Source organism: Panthera pardus, unplaced genomic scaffold, assembly GCF_024362965.1.
Source record: "Panthera pardus isolate Hobbes unplaced genomic scaffold, ASM2436296v1 HiC_scaffold_3, whole genome shotgun sequence".
NCBI lineage: Eukaryota > Metazoa > Chordata > Mammalia > Carnivora > Felidae > Panthera > Panthera pardus.
In genome coordinates, this window is record NW_026526876.1 from 56,987,977 (window position 1) to 57,014,283 (window position 26,307).

At 36.5% G+C, this 26,307-nt stretch overlaps 1 protein-coding gene across 15 annotated transcripts in view; it reads right to left on the bottom strand.

The window, feature by feature from the left end:
• Positions 1–26,307, bottom strand: part of EFCAB5 (EF-hand calcium binding domain 5) — a 190,315-nt gene that overhangs the window by 62,878 nt on the left and 101,130 nt on the right. For 13 of the 15 annotated variants that reach the window (XM_019429688.2, XM_019429682.2, XM_053893211.1 and 10 more), the window contains 3 exons: positions 21,413–21,568; positions 3,243–3,342; positions 550–1,440 (listed from right to left, as the gene is read on the bottom strand). In XM_019429688.2, the coding sequence (XP_019285233.2) occupies positions 550–1,440; positions 3,243–3,342; positions 21,413–21,568 (1,147 nt within the window). The remainder of the gene's footprint in view (positions 1–549; positions 1,441–3,242; positions 3,343–21,412; positions 21,569–26,307) is intronic. The other 2 variants (XM_053893214.1, XM_053893213.1) reach the window with 1 other exon arrangement.

Genomic DNA, 26,307 nt, shown 5'->3' on the forward strand with positions numbered 1-26,307 from the left:
GGCTCAGTTGGTTGAGTGTCTGATTCTTCTCTTGATTTCTGCTCGGGTCATGATCCCAGGGTCATAGGATGGAGCCCTGTGTTGAGCTCTGCACTGAGCATGGAGCCTGCTTGGAATTCTCTCTCTCCTTCTTCCCCTCTCCCCTGCTCACACACACTTTCTCTCTAGGAAAAAATTTTAAAAAAGAAATAAAATACATTTTTAAAAGTGGCTTCTAATATTACACGCTACATTTAAAACTAAAGGGCTTCTACTGCCTTTTCAGGAGTCCAGTGAAGCTTTCTATATGTAACATCACCAGATTACTTCTTTATGAATGGGCTTCCTGTGCAAAAGGAATTCTAAGTAAATTGACAACAGAAACATTCTGGTTTGCATTTAATTGATTGTTCAAGGCCTAGATGCATATTCAGTAGCTAAATATGTCTAAGGTTTGATTGATCTGATATGCCAGAAAAAATGCTAATTGAAATGATTATTTTCTGAAAAGACTTTAACAATCATTCCACAAAACAGGGAGCCAATGTCATAGAAAAACTGCATTACTACCTGAAAGATGATATTTTCTTCTTGATATTGGAACCTCCTCTTGCAGTTCAGGACTCACAAATAGTTCCTCTTCATATATTTGCTCCTGAGTCCTCTTTTCCTGTGGGAGGATTTCAGTATGTTCAAAGGAAGCAGACTCCCTAGATTTTCTACTTTCTCTGAAGATACTACCTCTTCCTGACTGTAAAGTTGAATCTATGTCCTGTTGTTTTTCTGGAATTATCTCTCCAGATGGTTCTTGTTCCGCACGTGACCCTTTGTGTGGTTCTTGTTCTGTTACTGACTCTCTGTGTGATTCTTGTTCTGAGATTGACCCTCTGTGTGGTCCTTGTGCTGCTATTGATTCTCTGTGGCGTCCTTGTTCTGCAGTTGATTCCATGTGGACTCCTTGTTTTGAAGATGATACTCTTTGTGGTGGTCCTTGTTCTGTTACTGAATCACTATGTCCTTGTTCTGTTACTGAATCACTATGTCCTTGTTCTGTTACTGAATCACTATGTCGTCTTTGTTCTGTTATTAACTCTCTACTTGATCCTTGTTCTGGAGTTGACCCTGTGTGGGTTTGTTTTGTTACTATTTCTCTGTATAGTTCTTTTTTTCCAGTAGACTCTTTGTCTTGTTCTTGTTCTTTGGTTGAAATTCTGTTTGGTTCTTGTTCTGCTGTCGTCCCTCTCTGTTGTTCTGGTGGTGTTGATTCTGTATATTCATCATGTTTATGTTGATCTTCTGGAGTTTCTAACAATTTGCTTTGGGTTTTGCTAGCATGTTTTTCAGAAAGTAATGCATTTATCTCTAAGAGCACTTTGTCAAAGTCTTCATAAATATGTTTCTGATTATCCATGTCTCCCCAGAACTCAGGCAAGTCTATCTCTTCAAATTCAATGAATGGCCCTAATGCAGAAAACAAAATATTTACTTAAACAATTGATCTTATAATGCAGAATCAGAGCCAGTAAATTAATGCAAAACAGCACTGATCACAGTAATTATAACATAGGCTTATTGTTTTAAATAAATGACAGCTTTCCCTCCAACACAAGAGGCAAAAAGATATTCAAAGGAACATAAAAGATGCTCACTACTGTAAGTTAGAAATCATCTCTTCCTAAAAGGTGTGGCTTTGGAAATGAACATGATTCTTCTTTTTCTACTTGCAGAGTTGCTTAAAACTGCCAAAACAAATAGAATTTATCCAGATTTGAAGGGGTACACACACACCAATGTTTATAGCAGCATTATCAACAATAGCCAAACTATGAAAAGAGCCCAAATGTCCATTGACTGATGAATGGATAAAGAAGATGTGGTATATTTACAATGGAATATTACTCCGCCATCAAAAAGGACGAAATCTTGCTATTTGCAATGACATGGATGGAGCTAGAATGTATTATGCTAAGCAAAATAAGTCACCCAGATAAAGACAAATATTACATGATTTCATTCATATGGGGAATTTAAGAAACAAAACAGATGAACACATGGGAAGAGGGGGAAAGAAAAGAAAAGAGGGAAACAAATCACAGGAGACTCTTAACTATAGAGAACAAACTGAGGGTTTGTTGATGGAAGGCAGGGGATGGGCTAGATGGGTGATGGGTGTTAAGGAGTGCACGGTGTATGCAAGTGATGAAACCAATATTACACTGCTTGTTAACTAAATTTTAATAAAAATTAAAAAAGAATTTATCTACTCTTGGTCCTCCCACAATAAGCACAGCATAGGGATTAGGGGGAGGACACATGTCTTCCACCTCAAATACCTTTTCAATATCTGCAATATCAAAATAAGGCAAGTCTCTATCCATGACTATCATTCCCTGGACTATGTTTTCCCAATATTAATTTCCCCCCTTTCTTATTCTCCACCTTTCTTTCTTTTTCATTCCTTAATTCTTTTCCTCCTCAACTTATATGAACACCTGTTTCATAAATCTAGGGAAAGATTATATAGCATTCACCAGAACTCCACTTAAACACCACCACCACCACCACCACCACCACCACCAACAACAACAACAACAAAACAAACCTGGTGTCCAGGACCACTCTCTGTAGTGGGATTCATGACACAAAACTGTTCCTTTCTCACCCAAAACATTTAGTAGCCATGCTATAAAAGTGTGATTCCCACAGTTTTCAGGATTACTCTATATCACCCATAGATTTTTAAGTATCCAACTAGTTTTACATAGAACTAAAATATTGACATTCTTTGGAAAACCCATCAATTTAGAGACTTTTTTCTTTAAAAAATAAAAATAAAACCCATAATTCTATTTGTTTTGGTAGTAACATAAAAAACATTTTACTGTATTATTTCAATAAAGGCATACAAGTAAAAACGCTTGGGAGAAGAAAACCTAGAAATGTTAGAATTCTAAGTTAGATATTAAAACTAGAATTACCATTACCAACTTAATTTCCAAAATATTCAGATTATCACTCAAGCACCTCTTCATTTGAATGAACTTAAAATTGAGTTCTAACTTGACAACTTTAGTGTTGCACTATAGTGAAAAATACATCTAGTTGTGATGAGTGAATTGTGTGGGGAATGAACAGTTAGATATAGCTATCATGATCTAAGGGAGATGTCATGTGAAGGGATCCCATGGGAATAGAATGGCTTTTATTATGCCGGTGTATTACATCATTCCAGCTTGAGCACACTCCCTTTGAGTGGCACTTACATTGTCTTGGGTTTCGCAGCAAACTTCTGAACATTTTCGAACTTTGGTCATAGAATGTTTCCAGCAAGGCCAATGTCCTCTGCCGACCCAAAAACCCTACCTAAGCAGGAAGTTTGCAATTAGTTGTCACAGAAAATTTGAGATTTTTGTGTAAATGTAATATGGCATATTGAAGCTTTTATCATCACCACTACTACCATCATTACGTAAATAAAAGCTGAGGAGTCAAAGTCAGGAAAGTTATACCTTGTCTTCAGGCTTATATTCTACTTCCCCATCCTGTGACATGTCAAAATACCTTGCACTTAAATATATGCTTAACAAATAGTTACTGACTTAATTGTTAAATCCAATGTACAATGCTCAGTTCTTATCTAATTTGATCTGAGTATGACACTTGAAACAATTAACTGCTCCCTACTTGATCTATTTTTCGCATTGTTTTTATTTTGAGAAACATTTTAATTATAGAAAAATAGAGAAAATGATAAAACTAACACTTGTGTTCCCAACACCCAGAAATGTTTTATGTACTTTAAAATATATTGTTGACATCATAAAACGTGTACTTCTTAAAATTGCTTTTACTTACTCAACATTGAGATCAATTCATGTATGTAAAGAAATATACTTTATTCCTTTTAGCTGCTGTTTTCTATTCTATAATATGAAAACACTGTAATTTTTTTAAGTCCCTTTACTGATTGGCATTTCAATCATTTCCAGTGTTTTGATACTCAAATAATGCTGCAATGGATTTCCTTATACACATCTCCTTGAGTACACCTGTAAACATTTCCTTTAGGGAATAATTAAAAGTGTAATTAATGGATTGTATACTATGTGCATTTTCACTATTAGTAGTTATTGCTAAATGTTCAACAAAACACCTATACAATTTACTTCTCACCATTACTGAATAAGAATGTCATTTCTCCATATCCATGCCAATACTAGATATTGTTAAAGGTTACAATTTTTTTTCAATCTGATGGATAAAAAATGGTATCTAGTTATTTTAATTTGCATTTCCCTGATTCTTAGTGACAGTAAATATTTTCATTTGTTTACTATGTATTTGCATTCCCTCATCTATGAATGGCTTTTTTACGTCCTTTTCCTTTCTTCAGTTAGAGTTGCCTATTTCTTACTAATTTGTAAATTTTTGACAATGATCATTCTGTGATCTATATAGCAAATAGCCTTTCCCAGTTTATCTCTTATTTTTTAATTTAACTTTTGGTGAGTTTAGTCATATCATAGTTTTTAATTTTGAGGAAGTCAAATATATTGATTATTTCTTTTATGATTTGTGCTTACTAGAGGTATTCTTTAAGAATATTACCTACCTGAGGTTTAAAGGCATGCTCTATACTTTGTATGGGCTTCTAAAATGTTTATAATTTTGTTTTCCATATCTAGGTCTTTGATTAGATAGGACCTATTTTTCCTCATTATGGAGGCTCAAATCTAATTTTAACTTTTTTCCCAGTTATTCCAACTTAGTATTTGTTGATTAGGCTCTTCTTACTGATATCTATTGCTACCTATGTCATATGCTAAATTCTCACATACTCATAAATCTAATGTCAGGTCCAATATTCTGTAAATACAGCTTTATTTTGAAAAACCCGGGAAATCCTCCCCAGCTTGCTCTTCTTTTTATAATTGTTTTTGCTATATTTGGACCTTAATTTCTATATAGCTTTTAAAAAGTAAACCTTTTTTTATAGTACAACATACATACAGAAAAGTATACAAATAATAAGCATATGGTTTTATCACAGTATAATCACACCAGGAGCTGTTTCTCAAAGGAGAATAGTTAACATTAGTAAAGGGTATAATTTTGCTCCAAAACTCAAGTAATCTACACTGTAATTCTTCTATTGCAACTTGCCATAACATTCCAATTCGCCCCATACACTTCAAATACTGTAGGATAATCTAGGTGTTAAGGTATAAAGTAAAGAAGAGTTTTTGCACTGTAGAGTACAAAACCTACAAAGCCTTTTCTTTCTCTAGGACTTTAGTAGCTAACAGCTCATTTAATGTGTAACAACAGAATATAAGAGTAAAGGTTGTTCCTAAAATGTAAAAAGGTCCAATAAGCATTGTTCCTCTTTTTTAGTGGCAGGCGACATATTTGCTTCATATTTGAGATATCCTGTCATGTTTCAGGATATGCTCAAAATATTGCCATGGTAGTAAACCCTGAATTTGTATGGTTTTTATCTCTCACCCTCTGATACATATGGGTTGTACCAAAACATCTAAAGCATCATGCTCAGCAGATCCAATCACCATGATGGAAATCATCGTGGTTAGTAGATCTGACATTCTGTGAAATGTCTGCATAATAGATTTTAATAGAAAGAAAGAGGGCTGCTTATTGCTCTGGCAAGGCAGTAAAAGTATAGTGCTGACAGGTTAAATCAAACATCTGTTGGTCCTTGTAAACTGCTCTAGAGAGAATAGTATTTGACAAACCAATAGTTGTAAATGAGGAGGTTGTGTCAGTTTGGTTCAATAAAGATTCCACACAGTGGATAACAACTGCAAATGGAGTTGTAATAGTCTACAAACATTCTTTAAGATCTATCTTCTGCATAGGCAAAACAGGAGAATTAGACAAGAATGTGATAGGGTTACTTCTTCTGAACCTTCATTCGTGTGTTTTTATATCTAATTTCTGTGGAATGATTTTGTTTTTGTTATTTTTGTTTATTTTTACCATTCTGGCAGACTGAGAAAGTTCAGGAGTTTCTATGTGGTCCTTCCTACCATGACATCCTTTAGTCCCTAATTTGTGAGGATGCTGCTAGTCGCTGAGTATGTCTATTCTAATTATACATTCAGGAACCAGAAACAAACAGAGCTAAATCCAAAGATTAATTGGGGGACCAAAATAGCATTTATCACTTGACACCTATAAGCTCTAATTTTAACCAGTGGTCCACTGGGGGATTTTGAGATCTTAGGAATTAGTATTAACTTGCAGTCAGTGTCTGGTAATCTCTGAAAGTCTGGGATATTTTCCTTTTTCCAATGTATATCACCCTAGTAAATGGCTACAGGTATTTTGAGGAATGCTTGCAGTAAGATCTACAGTATATGTTTGAGGCAGTCTTGTAGGATTCTTTCTCAAGAGAGCCAGACTCCTGTTCAATCAAAGAATTCTGGGTGTATAAATTGGCTTAAGTCTGGAAAGTGGATGAGAAGCCAAGACTCTCCCTTGAGGTGTCTCAACTCATGTTTTTAGCCTCATAGTTAGAGCTTTTCTGTGAATAACTCTAGTAATAATTTAATAGACATCCTATCTATGTAACTCTAAGGAAACCGGTCAAACTTTTCAGATGGCTACTTTAATTCTTATTGTTCATTGTGGTAATTCCAAGTATACATTCAGTAAGTAGGTAAATAACCACAGTGTAAGTCCCAGACAAAATGAATTCATTATAATATGGACCTTGACATTGGGCATTGAGTTAAAATGCCATTTATCTATGATATCTATGAGCACTGACTTTGACCAGTAGATCTTGTCTCTGGCAGTTAAATACCATGTCTTCTATCATTCTGGAATCCCATAATTTCAATGGCACTATCTACTACCATCAACTTCAGCCTACAGAGGACAGCTACCAAAGAGATTTTTTTGGAGATACTAGTCTTCTCCTCATTAACGTACTTCTCAAGAAAGTGTCATCTGTGCCCTCTGGGGGGATATGGTAAAGGTGCATAATGGGCAGGCTACATAAGAGAAATCAACTTTAACAACCTTATAAGCTTTTGGATTTCTTCCTCTATAGTATTCCAAGAATACTATAGAGTATTCAATCTCATTGAACATAAGCCATATTTGAGTCAAGGTTTCAATTTACCTACCAAGAAAACTGTTAAAACCATTCACAGATACTCAAAATATTATTGCTAAGTAAATTTTCTAAGTATAACAATATTGACTAGTTCGAGCCAATCCAAACTTATATCTATCCTTCCTAGTCTAAAAGTTTTATAATCAGTCCCCACACATATTCTCTAGGTTTTTGCTGCTATGAATTAGTAAAAACTTACTATTCCCTTAGAGTACCAACAATCACCTCTCAGTACAGATTTGACTAGTCCTGTTGGGACATGCTGAGATCTGACTCCAACTTTGGGTCTAATGGCAATGAATGTTGGACAGGTGGGCCTTAAGGAAAATAGACATCCCCCTGCAAGCTAAGTGCCTTAAGTGAAGTTATTATGGGGGCTATAAGGAAAGAAAAGCTAATATTCTCAAACAGGAGAGAAGGGATTGCTTCTGCTGCCAAGGAAGGCTTAGAAAGATTTGTACTTCAAGTCTTAGCTTCCATCCAAACGTAAACATTCCAAGTCTCAAGGTCCCTCTATTTTCCAAGTAGCATGCTGACTTTCCTATAAGAGACTTGACAACTCTGTGAATTCACCTTGCATTTTAATCCTGTTACATTAAATTTAGAGGCTGATTTTTCATCCACATCTGCCTAAAAATAAAAGAAATAGAGATTCCTTCAGAGCCATTATGAAAATTTTATCGTTTTCTGACTGCAACTTGAGCTGAGAATTTAAAGCCCTGAGCTTGTCTTTTACTTTCTACAATATCTCCAATGTAATGAAATGAAGCCCATCCACTGACAGCCCTTGTAGTCAACACTTACTGTAATTATGGTTAAATGCAACAGCCACTTGGTCTCTTAAAGCCCTTCCTTCAAAAGACACTTCATCCCAAGCAACCACAGTGACAATTTAAAAATATTTTTTCATTGAGGAATAATAAATACGTAACAAGGTGTGCAAATACCAAATGTTTATTTCAGCGAATGTTTACCTATACTATACTGTATACTCTATATAAGTACCACTCAGATAAAGATATAGAACATTTTCATAATTGCCCGAAGGCTCCTTCATGGCATCTCTTAGTCAATAATTCCTTCAAAGGTAATTATTATTATTATTATGATGTTTTCACTATAGATTAGTTTGCTTATTTTTGTATTTCATATAAATGAAATTATATAGTATATACCCTTTTGTATCTTTTTTGTTCAATATTATATCCATAAATTTTATTCATGTTTAATTTTTCTGTAATTTTTTTCATTGCTACATAATAATCCACTAATATATAAAGATTTATTATTAAAATCTTTAATATATATAGATTTATTAATATATATTAATTAATATATAAAGATTTATTTAATCATACCATTATTGATAAACATTTGTACTATTTTTAGTTTTTTACTATTATAAATAATACTATGAGCATTCTTGTTTTTTTATCAACCTCAAAGAAGTATAATTTACATCCAATAAAATGAGCCAATTTTAAGCGTAGAGTTCAATGACTTGTGACAATGTATATACACCCACATGACTACCACCAAAATGAAGATATAGATTTTTTCATTAAATCAAAAAGTTCCCTTGTGCCCCTTTGTACTCATGGCCCCAGAAAACTATCATTCTGCTTTCTACTGCTATAGATTAGTTTTCCTTTTTCTAGATTTTCATATAAACGAAATCATGTAGTATGCATTCTTTTATGTCTTCTTTCTTTCACTTAGTATAATATTTTTGAAATTCATCAATGTTATTGTGTGTATCAGTACTTCATCTCCTTTTATCACAAAGTAGTATTCCATTGTAAGGATATAATACAATGTGTTTATCCACAAGTTGATGGACACTTGGGTTGTTTCCAGTTTGGAGGTGTGAATTACGCTGCTAAGAGCATTGGCAAACAAGTCTTTGAATATTCATATTTTTCATTTTTTCTAATTTTATTTCATTTCTTCTTGGTAAATAGCTAGGAGTGGAATTGCTGGTTGCTGGCTCATATGGTAAATATATGTTTACTTTTTCTCTATTAAAAATTTTTAAAGTTATTTATTTTGAGAGAGAGAGAGAGAGTTGCAGAGGGGCAGAGAGAGAGAGAGAGAGAGAGAGAGAGAGAGAATCCCAAGGAGGCTCTTCACTGTCTGCACAGAGCTGGACATGGGCTCAAACCCACGAACTATGAGATCATGACCTGAGTCAAAGTCCAAGCTGTAACAAACTGAGCCACCCAGGTGTCCTTATATGTTTAACTTTTTAAGAAACTGCCAAAATGTTTTCCAAAGTGTTTGTTCCATTCCTATCAGCAATATATGAGAATTCTAGTTGCTTCATATCTTTGCCAATATTTGGCATTGTCAGTCTTGTTTTTTTTTTTAATTCCAGTATAGTTAACATACAGTGTTATATTAATTTTGGGTATGCAATGGAGTGATGGAACAATTCTATACGTTACTCAGTACTCATCATAAGTGACTCTTAATTTCCTCCACCTATATCACTCATCTCCCCATCCACCTCTCCTCTGGTAACCATCACTTTGTTCTCTATAGCCAAGAGTCTATTTTCTGGTTTGTCTTTTTTTTTTCTTTGTTCATTTGTTTTGTTTCTTAAATTCCACAGATGAGTGAGACCATATGGTATTTGTCTTTCTCTGACTGACTTACTTCACTTAGCATTATACCCTCCTGATTGATCCATGTTGTTGCAAATGGTAAGATTTCATTCCTTTTTATGGGTGAGTAATATTCCATTGTATACATATACCACCTCTTCTTTATCCATTCATCTATCAATGGATACTTGGGCTGCTTCCATAATTTGGCTATTATAAATAATGCTACAGTAAACATAGGGGTACATATATCATTTTGAATTAGTGTTTTTGTGTTGTTTGTGTAAATACCCAGTAGTGGAATTACCGGATCATATGGTAATTCTATTTTTAATTTTCTGAGGAACCTCCATACTGTTTTCCACCAGTTTGCATTCCCACCAACAGTGTCTGAGCACTCCTTTTTCTCCACATCCTTGCTAACACTTGTTTCTTGTGTTTTTGATTTTAACCATTCTGACAGGTGTGAGGTGATATCTCATTTTAGTTTTGATTTGCAATTCCCTGATGATGAATGATGTTGAGCATTTTTCATTTGTATGTTGGTCATCTCGATGTCTTCTTTGGAGAAATGTCTGTTCATGTCTCCTGCCCATTTTTTAATTGGATTATTTGGTCTTGGGGGTGTTAAGTTTTAAAAGTTCTTAATACATTTTGGATACTAACCCTTTATTGGATATGTCATTTGCAAATATCTTCTCCCGTTCAAGTAGGTTGTCTTTTAGTTTTGTGAATTGTTTCCTTTGCTGTGCAGAAGATTTTATTTTGATGCAGTCCCAATAGTTTATTTTTGGTTTTGTTTCCCTTGCTTCAGAAGACATATCTAGAAAAATGTTGCTATGGCTGATGTCAGATAAATAACTGCCTGTGCTCTCTTACAGGATTTTTCTGGTTTTAGGTCTCACATTTAGGTGTTTAGGACATTCTGAGTTTATTTTTGTGCATGGTGTAAGAAAATGATCCAGTGTCATTCTTCTGATTATAGCTGTCCAGTTTTCCCAATACCATTTGTTGAAGAGACTATCTTTTCTCCAATACATATTCTTGCCTCCTTTGTTGAAAATTAATTTACCATACCAACAAGGGGCTATTTCTTGAGTCTCTATTCTATTCCATTAATCTCTGTGTCTATATTTGTGCCAGTATCATACTGTTTTGATTAGTATAGCTTTGTACTAATATCTTGACATTTGGGACTGTGATACCTCCAGTTTTATTCTTCTTTTTCAAGATTGCTTTGGCTTTAAGGTCTCTGTGGTCCCATGCAAATTTTAAGATTATTTGTGCTAGTTCTGTGAAAAATTCTGTTGGTTTTTGATAGTGATTACATTAAATCTGTAGATTGCTTTGGGTAGTATGCACATTTTAACAATATTGGTTCTTCCAGTCCATAAGCATGGGATATCTTTCCATTTGTTTCCGTCGTCTTCATTTTCCTTCATCAGTGTTTTACAGTTTTCACAGTATAGGTTATTTACTGACTTGGTTAAGTTTGTTCCTAGGTATTTTATTATTTTTGGTGCAATTATAAATGGGATTGTTTTCTTGATTTCTTCTTCTGCTACTTCATTATTAGTGTACAGAAATGCAATGGGTTTCTGCATATTGATTTTGTATGCTGCTACCTTACTGAATTCATTTATCAGTTCTAGTCATTTTTTGGTGGAGTTTTTAGGGTTTTCTATAGAGAGTATCATGTCACCTGCAAATAGTGAAAGTTTTACTTCTTCCTTACCAATTTGGATTCTTTTCATTTCTTTTTGTTGTCTGATTGCTATGGCTATGACTTTCAATACTATGTGGAATAAAAGTGGTGAGAGTGGACATCCTTGTTATGCTCCAAGTCTTAGAAGAAAATTCTTAGTTTTTCACCATTGAGTATGATATTAGTTGTGGGTTTTTCATATATGGCCTTTATTAAGTATGTTTCCTCTAAACCTTCCATGTTGAAGGTTTTTAATCATGAATAGATGCTGTACTGGCACTGGCAGTCTTTTTAACTCTAGCTATTCTAAGTGGGTGTAATTTTTAGCTCATGGTTTTAATTTGCATTTCTCTGATGACTGACACTGAAATATTTCCATGTATTGAGCATACATATATTTTCTCTTCTGACATGTCCATGGCATTTTTAACTGAATTATTTCATTAAGTTATAGGAGTTCTTTATGGGTTCTGGATTCAAATTTTTTGTCATTAAATGTATTGCAAATATTTTCTCCCAGTCTATAGCTTCCTTTTCATTTTCTTCATAGTGTCTTTCCAAAAATGGAATTTTAAAATTGCTTTTTATCAAATTTTCTTTTAAGGTTCATGTTTTCTTCTGGAAATTTGATTTTTACCTTAAACATTTAGGTCTAAAGTTTATTTCAAGCTTTTTTTTTTTTTTTTTTTTTTTTTTTTTGTATCGTGTGAGGTAAAGCTTGAGGTACTTTTATTTCCCCCTAGAGTTGGTAGCCAGTTTTTCCAGAACCTTTATTTCAAAAGATTATCCTAGGCACCACTTTTTGTTGAAAAGCAATTGCCTGTGCACATGTGGTTTTATGTCTGACTCTACCTGGTTCCATTAGTCTGTTTGTCTATCCTTACACCAATACTGTGTGTTCTTGACTTCTGTTGATATATAGTAAATCCTTAAATCAGGTAGTGCGACTCCTCCAACTTTGTTCTTTTTCAAAATTATTTTGGCTATTCTGCATCCTTTGAAATGCCATATAGATTTTAAAACCAGTCCTGTCAGGGTTTCCTGGTTGGCTCAGTCAGTTAAGTGTCCAACTTTGGCCCACCAACTTTGGCCCAGGTCATGATCTTATGGTCCGTGGGTTCGAGCCCCTCGTCAGGCTCTGTGCAGACAGCTCAGAGCCTGGAGCCTGCTTTGGATTCTGTGTCTCCCTCTCTCTACCCCACTCCACTCACACTCTGTCTATCACTCTCTCTCTCAACAATAAATAAACATTTAAAAAAATGTAAAATGTAAAACTAGTCCTGTTGATTTCTACAAATAAGTTCACTGAGATTTCGGTTGGAACTGTGTTAAATTTATAGGTCAGTTTGGGAACGAATAATATTTAGCCTTTTGATTTATGAATATAGTCTTTGAGACAAATGAGAAATGCTCTCTCTGTTTTTTAGGTTTTTAAAATTTCTCTCAACGGTGTTTTTTAGTTTTTAGTCTATAGGCATTGCAAGTACTTTGTTCAATGTATCTCTATTTCGTGTGTGTGATATTAATGCAAATGGCATTTTATTTTATCTATTTAAAAAAAATTTTAATGTTGTATTTATTTTTGAGAGAGAGAGTGAGTGAGCAGGGGAGGGGCAGGGAGAGGGGGAGACACAAAATCCAAAGCAGGCTCCAGGCTCTGAGCTGTCAGCACAGGGCCTGATGCGGGGCTCAAACCCATGACTCGTGAGATCATGACCTGAGTCAAAGTAAGATGCTTAACTGACTGAGCCACTCAGGCACCCCAGGCAAATGGAATTTTAAAATTTCATCTTCCAATTGTTCATTGCTAATATATAGAAATAAATTGATCTTTGTGTATTGACTGTATGTTCTGAAGCCTTACTAAATCATGTATATGTTCTGGTGGGTATTTCAAAGATTTTATTTCAAAGATTTTACTTCAAAGATAAAAATTTTTATTTCAAAGATTTCTTAGGATTTTATACATAGAAGATTATGTAATTCCTGAAGGAGTTTTCTTTTTCTTTTCATGCCTTATTTCACTGGCTATTACTTCCAGGACAATGTTAAATAAAAGTGGTGAAAGTGGACACCTGATATAAGGAGGAAATCATTAAAATTTTTACCATTAAGTATAACTGTAAGTTTTTGTATAGATGCTCTTTATCAGGTTGAAGAAATTCTATTTCTATTTGCCAAGAGATTTATTGTTTTTGTTTTTTAAATGATGAATAGATGTTGAATTTTGTCAGATGATCATACAGCTTTTCTTTTTTTAATTTCTTAATGTGGTGAGTTGACTTGATTGAATTTTACCATTAATCAACCTTGCATCCCTAGATTAAGCTCCATTTGATACTGATATATTACTTTTTTAATATATTACTGAACTAAATAAGTAAAACTAACTCAAAGATTTTTGTATCTTGTTCAGGGGAGATATTAGTGTACAGTTTTTTGTCTTGGAAGAGTTTTGTCTGGTTTTGATTTAAGAATAATGCTGGTCACATAAAACCAGTAGGATGTATTCCCTCTTCTATATTCTGAAAGACTGCATGGGTTTGGAATTAGTTCTTCCTTAAATGTTTGATAGAATTAATCAGTGAAGCCATCTGGGCCTGGAGTTTTGTTTGCGGAAATGTTTTTAATGGCATTAATTAATTTCTTTATACATATAAGAGTATCTAGGTTTTCTATTTCCTCTTGAGTCAGACTTGGTAATTTGTGTCTTCCAGGAAACTTGTCCATTTAATCTAATTTGCAAGTTTACTGACAAAAAGTTGTTCATAATGCTCTCTCATTGTTCTTTTAATGTTTTCAGGCTCTGTAGTGATGTCCCCTTTTTCTTTCTTGATATCAGTAATTTGTATCTTCCCTTTTTTTTCTTTGATTAGTCTACCTAGAGATTCATCAATTATATTAATCTTTTCAAAGAACCAGCTTTTGTTTTGATTGATTTTTACTACTGTATTTTTTCTATGTCATTAATTTCTGCCCATTTCTTTATCATGCCCTTCTTTCTACTTAGTTGTTATTTATTTGGTATTGCTTTACTTTTCTAGCTTTTTGAGATGGAAGCCTAGATCACTGATTTTGGACCTCTCTTATTTTCTTTATAAAAGCATTCTAAGCTATAAATTTCTAAGCACCACTGTATTGCTCCAATTATAATGCATTGTGTTTTAATTATCACTATTTAATTAGTTTAATTGTCATTAAATTATTAGTTTTAATTATCATTATTTAATTAGTTTAATATTTTAAACTATTTCCTAATTTCTCTGATGATATTTTTTTGTCCATTGGTTAGTTGGAAGTGTGTTTTTAATTTCTAAATATTTGGGCATTTTTCAAGTATCTTTCTGTTATTGGTTTCTAATTGATTCTGCTGTAGCCAAAGAACATACACAATATGATTTCAATTCTTTTAAGTTTATTGAGACCACTTTCATGGTATATCATTTGATCATTTTGGTGAATGTCTCAAAGTAAAATTGAAAATTTATCAATTTTATTGATTTTTTTTCAAAGAACCAGCTTCTGGTATTATTGATCGGCTTCATTGTGTTGTGTTTTGTTTTTTAGTTTTTTTTTTTTCAATATATGAAATTTATTGTCAAATTGGTTTCCATACAACACCCAGTGCTCATCCCAAAAGGTGCCCTCCTCAATACCCATCACCCACCCTCCCCTCCCTCCCACCCCCCATCAACCCTCAGTTTGTTCTCAGTTTTTAAGAGTCTCTTATGCTTTGGCTCTCTCCCACTCTAACCTCTTTTTTTTTTTTTTCCTTCCCCTCCCCCATGGGTTTCTGTTAAGTTTCTCAGGATCCACATAAGAGTGAAAACATATGGTATCTGTCTTTCTCTGTATGGCTTATTTCACTTAGCATCACACTCTCCAGTTCCATCCACGTTGCTACAAACGGCCATATTTCGTTCTTTCTCATTGCCATGTAGTACTCCATTGTGTATATAAACCACAATTTCTTTATCCATTCATCAGTTGATGGACATTTAGGCTCTTTCTATAATTTGGCTATTGTTGAGAGTGCTGCTATAAACATTGGGGTACAAGTGCCCCTATGCATCAGTACTCCTGTATCCCTTGGATAAATTCCTAGCAGTGCTATTGCTGGGTCATAGGGTAGGTCTATTTTTAATTTTCTGAGGAACCTCCACACTGCTTTCCAGAGCGGCTGCACCAATTTGCATTCCCACCAACAGTGCAAGAGGGTTCCCGTTTCTCCACATCCTCTCCAGCATCTATAGTCTCCTGATTTGTTCATTTTGGCCACTCTGACTGGCGTGAGGTGATATCTGAGTGTGGTTTTGATTTGTATTTCCCTGATAAGGAGCGACGTTGAACATCTTTTCATGTGCCTGTTGGCCATCCGGATGTCTTCTTTAGAGAAGTGTCTATTCATGTTTTCTGCCCATTTCTTCACTGGGTTATTTGTTTTTCGGGTGTGGAGTTTGGTGAGTTCTTTATAGAGTTTGGATACTAGCCCTTTGTCCGATATGTCATTTGCAAATATCTTTTCCCATTCCGTTGGTTGCCTTTTAGTTTTGTTGGTTGTTTCCTTTGCTGTGCAGAAGCTGTTTATCTTCATAAGGTCCCAGTAGTTCATTTTTGCTTTTAATTCCCTTGCCTTTGGGGATGTGTCAAGTAAGAGATTGCTACGGCTGAGATCAGAGAGGTCTTTTCCTGCTTTCTCCTCTAGGGTTTTGATGGTTTCCTGTCTCACATTCAGGTCCTTTATCCATTTTGAGTTTATTTTTGTGAATGGTGTGAGAAAGTGGTCTAGTTTCAACCTTCTGCATGTTGCTGTCCAGTTCTCCCAGCACCATTTGTTAAAGAGACTGTCTTTTTTCCATTGGATGTTCTTTCCTGCTTTGTCAAAGATTAGGTGGCCATACGTTTGTGGGTCTAGTTCTGGGGTTTCTATTCTATTCCATTGGTCTATGTGTCTGCTTTTGTGCCAATACCATGCTGTCTTGATGATTACAGCTTTGTAGTAGAGGCTAAAGTCTGGGATTGTGATGCCTCCTGCTTTGGTCTTCTTCTTCAAAATTACTTTCGGGGGCTTTTGTGGTTCCATATGAATTTTAGGATGGCTTGTTCTAGTTTTGAGAAGAATGCTGGTGCAATTTTGATTGGGATTGCATTGAATGTGTAGACAGCTTTGGGTAGTATTGACATTTTGACAATATTTATTCTTCCAATCCATGAGCAGGGAATGTCTTTCCATTTCTTTATATCTTCTTCAATTTCCTTCATAAGCTTTCTATAGTTTTCAGCATACAGATCTTTTACATCTTTGGTTAGATTTATTCCTAGGTATTTTATGCTTCTTGGTGCAATTGTGAATGGGATCAGTTTCTTTATTTGTCTTTCTGTTGCTTCATTGTTAGTGTATAAGAATGCAACTGATTTCTGCACATTGATTTTGTATCCTGCAACTTTGCTGAATTCATGTATCAGTTCTAGCAGACTTTTGGTGGAGTCTATCGGATTTTCCATGTATAATATCATGTCATCTGCAAAAAGCGAAAGCTTGACTTCATCTTTGCCAATTTGGATGCCTTTGATTTCCTTTTGTTGTCTGATTGCTGATGCTAGAACTTCCAGCACTATGTTAAACAACAGCGGTGAGAGTGGGCATCTCTGTCGTGTTCCTGATCTCAGGGAAAAAGCTCTCAGTTTTTCCCCACTGAGGATGATGTTAGCTGTGGGCTTTTCATAAATGGCTTTATGATGTTTAAGTATGTTCCTTCTATCCCGACTTTCTCAAGGGTTTTTATTAAGAAAGGGTGCTGGATTTTGTCAAAGGCCTTTTCTGCATCGATTGACAGGATCATATGGTTCTTATCTTTTCTTTTATTAATGTGATGTATCACGTTGATTGATTTGTGAATGTTGAACCAGCCCTGCATCCCAGGAATGAATCCCACTTGATCATGGTGAATAATTCTTTTTATATGCTGTTGAATTCGATTTGCTAGTATCTTATTGAGAATTTTTGCATCCATATTCATCAGGGATATTGGCCTGTAGTTCTCTTTTTTTACTGGGTCTCTGTTTGGTTTAGGAATCAAAGTAATACTGGCTTCATAGAATGAGTCTGGAAGTTTTCCTTCCCTTTCTATTTCTTGGAGTAGCTTGAGAAGGATAGGTATTATCTCTGCTTTAAACATCTGGTAGAACTCCCCTGGGAAGCCATCTGGTCCTGGACTCTTATTTGTTGGGAGATTTTTGATAACCGATTCAATTTCTTCACTGGTTATGGGTCTGTTCAAGCTTTCTATTTCCTCCTGATTGAGTTTTGGAAGAGTGTGGGTGTTTAGGAATTTGTCCATTTCTTCCAGGTTGTCCAATTTGTTGGCATATAATTTTTCATAGTATTCCCTGATAATTGTTTGTATCTCTGAGGGATTGGTTGTAATAATTCCATTTTCATTCATGATTTTATCTATTTGGGTCATCTCCCTTTTCTTTTTGAGAAGCCTGGCTAGAGGTTTGTCAATTTTGTTTATTTTTTCAAAAACCAACTCTTGGTTTCGTTGATCTGCTCTACAGTTTTTTTAGATTCTATATTGTTTATTTCTGCTCTGATCTTTATTATTTCTCTTCTTTTGCTGGGTTTAGGCTGCCTTTGCTGTTCTGCTTCTATTTCCTTTAGGTGTGCTGTTAGATTTTGTATTTGGGATTTTTCTTGTTTCTTGAGATAGGCCTGGATTGTGATGTATTTTCCTCTCAGGACTGCCTTCACTGCGTCCCAAAGCATTTGGATTGTTGTATTTTCATTTTCGTTTGTTTCCATATATTTTTTAATTTCTTCTCTAATTGCCTGGTTGACCCACTCATTCGTTAGTAGGGTGTTCTTTAACCTCCATGCTTTTGGAGGTTTTCCAGACTTTTTCCTGTGGTTGATTTCAAGCTTCATAGCATTGTGGTCTGAAAGTATGCATGGTATAATTTCAATTCTTGTATATTTATGAAGAGCTGTTTTGTGACCCAGTATATGATCTATCTTGGAGAATGTTCCATGTGCACTTGAGAAGAAAGTATATTCTGTTGCTTTGGGATGCAGAGTTCTAAATATATCTGTCAAGTCCATCTGATCCAATGTATCATTCAGGGCCCTTGTTTCTTTATTGACCGTGTGTCTAGATGATCTATCCATTTCTGTAAGTGGAGTGTTAAAGTCCCCTGCGATGACCACATTCTTATCAATAAGGTTGCTTATGTTTATGAGTAATTGTTTTATATATTTGGGGCTCCGGTATTCGGCGCATAGACATTTATAATTTTTAGCTCTTCCTGATGGATAGACCCTGTAATTATTATATAATGCCCTTCTTCATCTCTTGTTACAGCCTTTAATTTAAAGTCTAGTTTGTCTGATATAAGTATGGCTGCTCCAGCTTTCTTTTGGCTTCCAGTAGCATGATAAATAGTTCTCCATCCCCTCACTCTCAATCTAAAGGTGTCCTCAGGTCTAAAATGAGTCTCTTGTAGACAGCAAATAGATGGGTCTTGTTTTTTTATCCATTCTGATACCCTATGTCTTTTGGTTGGCACATTTAATCCATTTACATTCAGTGTTATTATAGAAAGATATGGGTTTAGAGTCATTGTGATGTCTGTATGTTTTATGCTTGTAGTGATGTCTCTGGTACTTTGTCTCACAAGATCCCCCTTAGGATCTCTTGTAGGGCTGGTTTAGTGGTGACAAATTCCTTCAGTTTTTGTTTGTTTGGGAAGACCTTTATCTCTCCTTCTATTCTAAATGACAGACTTGCTGGATAAAGGATTCTCGGCTGCATATTTCTTCTGTTCAACACATTGAAGATCTCGTGCCAATCCTTTCTGGCCTGCCAAGTTTCAAAAGAGAGATCAGTCACGAGTCTTATAGGTCTCCCTTTATATGTGAGGGCACGTTTATCCCTTGCTGCTTTCAGAATTTTCTCTTTATCCTTGTATTTTGCCAGTTTGACTATGATATGTCGTGCAAAAGATCGATTCAAGTTACGTCTGAAGGGAGTTCTCTGTGCCTCTTGGATTTCAATGCCTTTTTCCTTCCCCAGTTCAGGGAAGTTCTCAGCTATTATTTCTTCAAGTACCCCTTCAGCACCTTTCCCTCTCTCTTCCTCCTCTGGGATACCAATTATGCGTATATTATTTCTTTTTAGTGTATCGCTTAGTTCTCTAATTTTCCCCTCATACTCCTGGATTTTTTTATCTCTCTTTTTCTCAGCTTCCTCTTTTTCCATAATTTTATCTTCTAGTTCACCTATTCTCTCCTCTGCCTCTTCAATCCGAGCCGTGGTCGTTTCCATTTTACTTTGCATCTCGTTTAAAGCGTTTTTCAGTTCCTCCTGACTATTCCGTAGTCCCTTGATCTCTGTAGCAAGAGATTCTCTGCTGTTTTCTATACTGTTTTCAAGCCCAGCGATTAATTTTATGACTATTATTCTAAATTCACTTTCTGTTATATTATTTAAATCCTTTTTGATCAGTTCATTAGCTGTTGTTATTTCTGGAGATTCTTTTGAGGGGAATTCTTTCGTTTGGTCATTTTGGATAGTCCCTGGAGTGGTGCGGACCTGCTGGGCACTTCCCCTGTGCTGTGATGTATAACTGGAGTTGGTGGGCGGGGCCACAGTTAGACCTGATGTCTGCCCCCAGCCCACCGCTGGGGCCACAGTCAGACTGGTGTGTGCCTTCTCTTCCTCTCTCCTAGGGGGGGATTCACTGTGGGGTGGGGTGGCCCGTCTGGGCTACTTACACACTGCCAGGCTTGTGGTGCTGGGGATCTGACGTATTAGCTGGGGTGGGTAGGCAAGGTGCACGGGGGCAGGAGGGACAGGCTTAGCTCGCTTCTCCTTCGGTGATCCACTTCAGGAAGGGCCCTGTGGCAGCGGGAGGGAGTCAGACCCGCTGCCGGAGGGGTGGCTCCGCAGAAGCACAGTGTTGGGTGTTTGCCCGGAGCAAGCAAGTTCCCTGGCAGGAACTGGTTCCTTTTGGGATTTTGGCTGGGGGATGGGCGAGGGCAATGGCGCTGGCGAGCGCCTTTGTTCCCCGCCAAACTGAGCTCTGTTGTCCCGCGGCTCAGCAACTCTCCCTCCCTTTGTCCTCCAGCCTTCCCGCTTTCCGAGCAGAGCTGTTAGCTTATAACCTCCCAGATGTCAAGTCCCGCTTGCTGTCGGAACACACTCCATCCAGCCCCTCTGCTTTTGCAAGCCAGACTCCAGGGCTCTGCCCAGCCAGCGGGCCGCCCCTCCACCCTGGCTCTCTCCCGCCCGTCTGTGGAGCACGCACCGCCTCTCCGCCCTTCCTACCCTCTTCCGTGGGCCTCTCGTCTGCGCTTGGCTCCGGAGACTCCAATCTGCTAGTCTTCTGGCAGTTTTCTGGGTTATTTAGTCAGATGTAGGTGGAATCTAAGTGATCAGCATGACGCGCGGAGAGCCCAGCGTCCTCCTACGCCGCCATCTTCTGCCGGTCTCCCGAAATACTTTTTGATATAAACTTTTCTTATTTTAAGAAGCAGCATAATACAATGTGGTAAGCTTCCTATTCCCAACAATTTATTTTCTATAGGAAGCCAGCAGCAAAGAGAGTAAGCAAAAACAATCTTAAAAAAATACATTCTTAAGAATGGAAAGAGACAAGTTGTACATTGTAAAATGGCAGTGCCATTGAAGACATGGTCTATAGGCTGGTACCAGTCTGTGACAAGAAAGGTATAGAAATTGAGGATAGTATCTAAAAAATTGTATAGCAATTTGAGAAAGTAACAGATAAATCATATTTGAATCTAATAATAAAAAATGTGGATTGTCTTTTGTACGTGCATTTTCCCCCCCCAGCAATCCGTTTTCGTTGAGTGTTAGTCCACAACGGTTTAGCAATTAAAAACATCACCATCCACAACAACCTAAAATCCAGTCCTTCACAAAAAAATAGTTTGAGAAGTATTGCTTTAAGGTCTTATCCTACCTTCCCACGGTCACAACACAGGAAGAGTTCAGCAAACATCTGCCTCCGCATATCCGTTTTTATGATCTCCCGGAATTCATCTGCACAATGACAGAGGTGCTTAAGGAGTTTCTCAAACGTTTCACTTTTAAAGTCTGCAATGTATGAGGAGATGTACTGCAGAGAAAAAGAAGATAAATGATTGATTTAAAACAGGGCTCTTTACTTGGATTTTCCCTGGGATTCAGTTGATGCGTATGAAATTATTGGCTACAATTTTTTCCTTATCATTTGCTTGTCACGTGAATAAAGCATTTTCATGTTAGTACTATTCTTCAGCTGTGCTGCAGACAGAGGTAATTAATACAAAACCATACACCAAAACCATACACCAGTGAGACTAAATATTTTTGGAGCAACTCCCCTCTAGACCACAACAGCATTATACGGAGCACACTTTTTACCTCCCAGCATGAAATAGCAGCAGTTATAAAACATTGCCTGTAAGTTAATCATTCTAAAAATTGGATGCAGTTTTCTTTTGATGAATGGCATATAAAACCATGTGTTTTCCGAGACTGGCTACATTTAATTATTGGAGTATAAAGAACGGGGATTGTGCAAAGTTTCTGCATCTTCTGATATTATAATAAGGTATCCTTTGTCTATTTTTTTTTTTTGAAAGTATAGAGTCTGAAGACATCTACACTTATGGGCCATTTCTCTTGGTCCCTATTGAACAGATTCCCGGAAGTGGGATTGTTAGCTTAGAAGGTAAATGCATCTGTTTTTTGGGTAGGATTTTACATCAGGCTTGGGCTTTTTTGTTCTTCCAGTACTAATGAATGAGTGGCCATTCCTCCTCAGCCTCACCACCAGTGTGTATTGTCTTCTGGATTTTCCCTCATTTTATGGGTCAGGAACATAACATTCTTGATCTATACTTGACTATAAAGATCTTATGTTAAGGGACAAATGGATCTAGTGCTGGAAGAGTTTCTGAGGGAACCTTTCTTGAAGTGTTAGCCCAACTCATAAGTAAATGATTTCCTTGTCTGTCCCAGCACAGTGGTAGCCAAATTTGTACTGGGAGTCCAATTTGGATCAAATCGCCCTACTTCCATAGCCATAAATGATTGGAGCAGGGGATGATCCCTGATATAAACAAAGCCATTCAGATTCTCTCCACTAGAAATTGGGACTTAGGACTGGAAAATGGTTGGTTGTCCTCTGAGAGGGGCTGGACTTGTGAATGTAAACTTAAGAGTTTTGGGTGGCCAGATTCCTCCAGGTAAATGGAGGATGCAGGATAAGTCAGTATATAGAGACAGATGAAACAGAAAGCAGAAAGAAGAGTCTTGATTTTTCCAAGTCCCTGACTTCCAGAAGTCAGACCATATTCTTGCTCTTGGACTGCATACATTTCATTTTCATCTACATTAACTCAGGTTGGCTTCTGTTTCTTACCATTAAAGGAGACTAATATAGCTTGCTTAAAATGGAATATTTTATTGGCATATTTCATTGGCATAATTTTTGAAATGAAGAATGTAGTAAACATTTCACTTCCTCACTAATATCATCTAGGCAAATTTAGAATGTACTATGTAAGAGATACATTAGGCTTGAATCCATGCTAATGAATCGTAAACCATATTCAATTGACTTAGAAATCAAAAGAGGAAATTTAAAGCAGTGTAAGAGAGGTTTTCTAAATATTTAGTTTCATTGGCAGCCGAAACCTTCTAATTGTCATTATTTCTGATGGATCAATGAGTACAATTAAGTTCTTATGTGTTCCCTTGGGATGCAGAATAGTGTAATGGTTAAGAACTCACATTTTTCCTTTTCAAAATACCAATGGCATTTTTCACAGAAATGGAACAAAGAATCCCAAAATTTGTATGGGACCACAAAAGACTTCAAATAACACAAACAACCTTGAGAAAGTAGAATCAAGCTGGAGACATCACGCTTCCTGATTTCAAGCTATACTGCAAGACTAGAGTTAGCAAAACAGCATGGTACTGGCATAAACATAGACTCATAGATCCATGGAATAGAATAGAGACCCCAGAAATAAACCTATGCATGTATGGTCAACTAACCTATGACAAAGGAGGCAAGAACATACAATGAGGAAAAGACAGTTTCTTCAATAAACAGTGTTGGAAAAACAGGACAGTTACATGCAATTCTACTTCTGGATCTAGAGAAAATGAAAACACCAATTTGATACATGTACTCCTATGTTCATTGAAGCATTATTTACAATAGCCAAGATATGAAAACAATTTAAGTGTCATCGATAGAAGAATGGACAAAAAAGATGTGGTATATGTATACAGTGGAATGTTACTCCACCGTACAAAAGGAGATTGCCATTTGCGACAACATGGATGGACCCAGAAGGTACTATGATAAGTGAAATAAGCCAGACAGAGAAAGACAAATACTTATGATTTCACTTATATACAGAATCGATGAGGCTTTACCAGGCCTGTATTGCAGCTGACTTCTGCCTAATCCTGTTACGCTTCCCTCCCTTCACAACTATTGATCCCTAATAAATAACCTGTGTACCAGGATCCGTCTCAGCATCTGCCTCATGGGATAAGTGACATTTGAGTCAAGAAGGAGAAGAGGGAGTAAACCATGTGGAAATATGTGAGGAGCACTGTCCTAGAAAAGTGGTAAGGCCCTGAGGTGAGAACATACTTGGGGGTTTCTAGTAATGGCAAGGTAGCTAATGTGACTGAGGCAGAATGAGTGAGGAGTACAGAGAGAGAGGTGAAGACAGGGGTCATCAGACAGACCAGGTCAAGCCCTGGGGCTTGTTAGGGCTTTGGTTTTTACTTTAAGTAAGATGGGAAGCCCTTGGAGGGTTTTGAGCAGAAGACTGGCTTAATTTACCTATATTTCTTTTTTAAAAAGTTTATTTATTTTTCAGTAATCTCTGCATCAAATGTGGGGCTGGAACTCATGACCCAGAGATCAAGAGTTGCATCCTCTTCCAACTGAGAGAGCTAGGCACCCCTACCTTTCATTTTAAAAGGCAAGAGTGAAAAGCATAAGAGACTCTTAAAAACTGAGAACAAACTGAGGGTTGATGGGGGGGTGGGAGGGAGGGTAGGGTAGGTGATGGGCATTGAAGAGGGCATCTTTTGGGATGAGCACTGGGTGTTGTATGGAAACAAATTTGACAATAAATTTCATATATTAAAAAAAAGGCAAGAGTGAAAATAAGGGTGTCAGTCAGAAAGCTAATGAAATAAGGCAGTTGTGAGATGATGATGGCTTATAACAGAGTGCAGGTGGTGAGAAGACATCAGATTCTAAACATTTCCAGAAGGTGGAGACAAAAAAAAACCCCTCACATTTTGGAACCTATCTGAGTTCAAATCCCAATTCCCATATATACTGGCTGAGTAACCTTGGCTGAGTCACTGAACTTCCCAGTTTCTTAATTGATAAAATGCATACCACAGTAGCTTTCTCACTGAGTCATGAAGAGGATCTTGTGTATGTACAGAGTGTAAGTATTTCATGTAATAAGTTCTCTGTAGCCATTGCTCCTGCTTCTTTTTGAGGTAGGTAAAAAAATTGACCAAGAAAAAGAATAAAAGTCTTCTCAGTAGACATATCTATTTAGAAGGAAAAATCCAATGAGATCAGGGATTCTCAAAATGTTGCCCCTTGACTACAACTCCTGAGAGCTTGTTAGAACCTCTGAGGGCATCACCTGAGAGCTTGTTAGAAATGAAAAATTGGTATAAACTTAGGGGTGCATGTATCCCTTTGAATTAGTATTCTCGTATTCTTTGGGTAAATACCCAGTAGTGTGATTGCTGGATCATAAGGTAGTTCTATTTTTACCTTTTTGAGGAACCTCCATACTGTTTTCCACAGTGGCTGCACCAGTTTGCTCTCCCACCAACAGTGCATGAGTGTTTCTTTTACAGAAGCATTATTTATAATAGCTAAGATATGGAAGTAGCCTCAGTGTCCATCGATTGATGAATAGATAAAGAAGATGTGGGATACAAATTATGGAAAGAGCCTAAATGTCCATCAACTGATGAACGGATAAAGAAATTGTGGTTTATATACACAATGGAGTACTACGTGGCAAGGAGAAAGAATGAAATATGGCCCTTTGTAGCAATGTGGATGGAACTGGAGAGTGTTATGCTAAGTGAAATAAGCCATACAGAGAAAGACAGATACCATATGTTTTCACTCTTATGTGGATCCTGAGAAACTTAACAGAAACCCAAGGGGGAGGGAAAGGAAAAAAAAAAGAGGTTAGAGTGGGAGAGACCCAAAGCATAAGAGACTCTTAAAAACTGAGAACAAACTGAGGGTTGATGGGGGGTGGGGAGGAGAGGAGGGTGGGTGATGGGTATTGAAGAGGGCATCTTTTGGGATGAGCACTGGGTGTTGTATGGAAACCAATTTGACAATAAATTTCATATATTGGGGAAAAAAATAAGATGTGGGATATACAAAATAGAATATTACTCAGCCATAAAAAAAGAATGAAATCTTGCCATTTGCAACAACAGGGATGGAGCTAGGGAGTATAATGCTAAATGAAATAAGTCAGTAGGAGAAAGACATATATCATATGATTTCACTCATATGTGGAATTTAAGAAACAAAACAAAAAAGTAAAGGGGAAAAAATAAGACAAAGAGAGAGAAACAAATCAAGAAACAGACTCTTAACTATAGAGAACAAATTGATGGCTACCAGAGGGAAGAGGGGAGTAGGATGAGTTAAATAGGTGATGGGGATTAAAGAGAGCACTTGTGATGAGAACAGGGTGATGATATATGGAAGTGTTGTTACTATATTGTATACCTGAAACTAATATGATACTGTATGTTAACTGGAAATAAAAAGAAACTTAACTT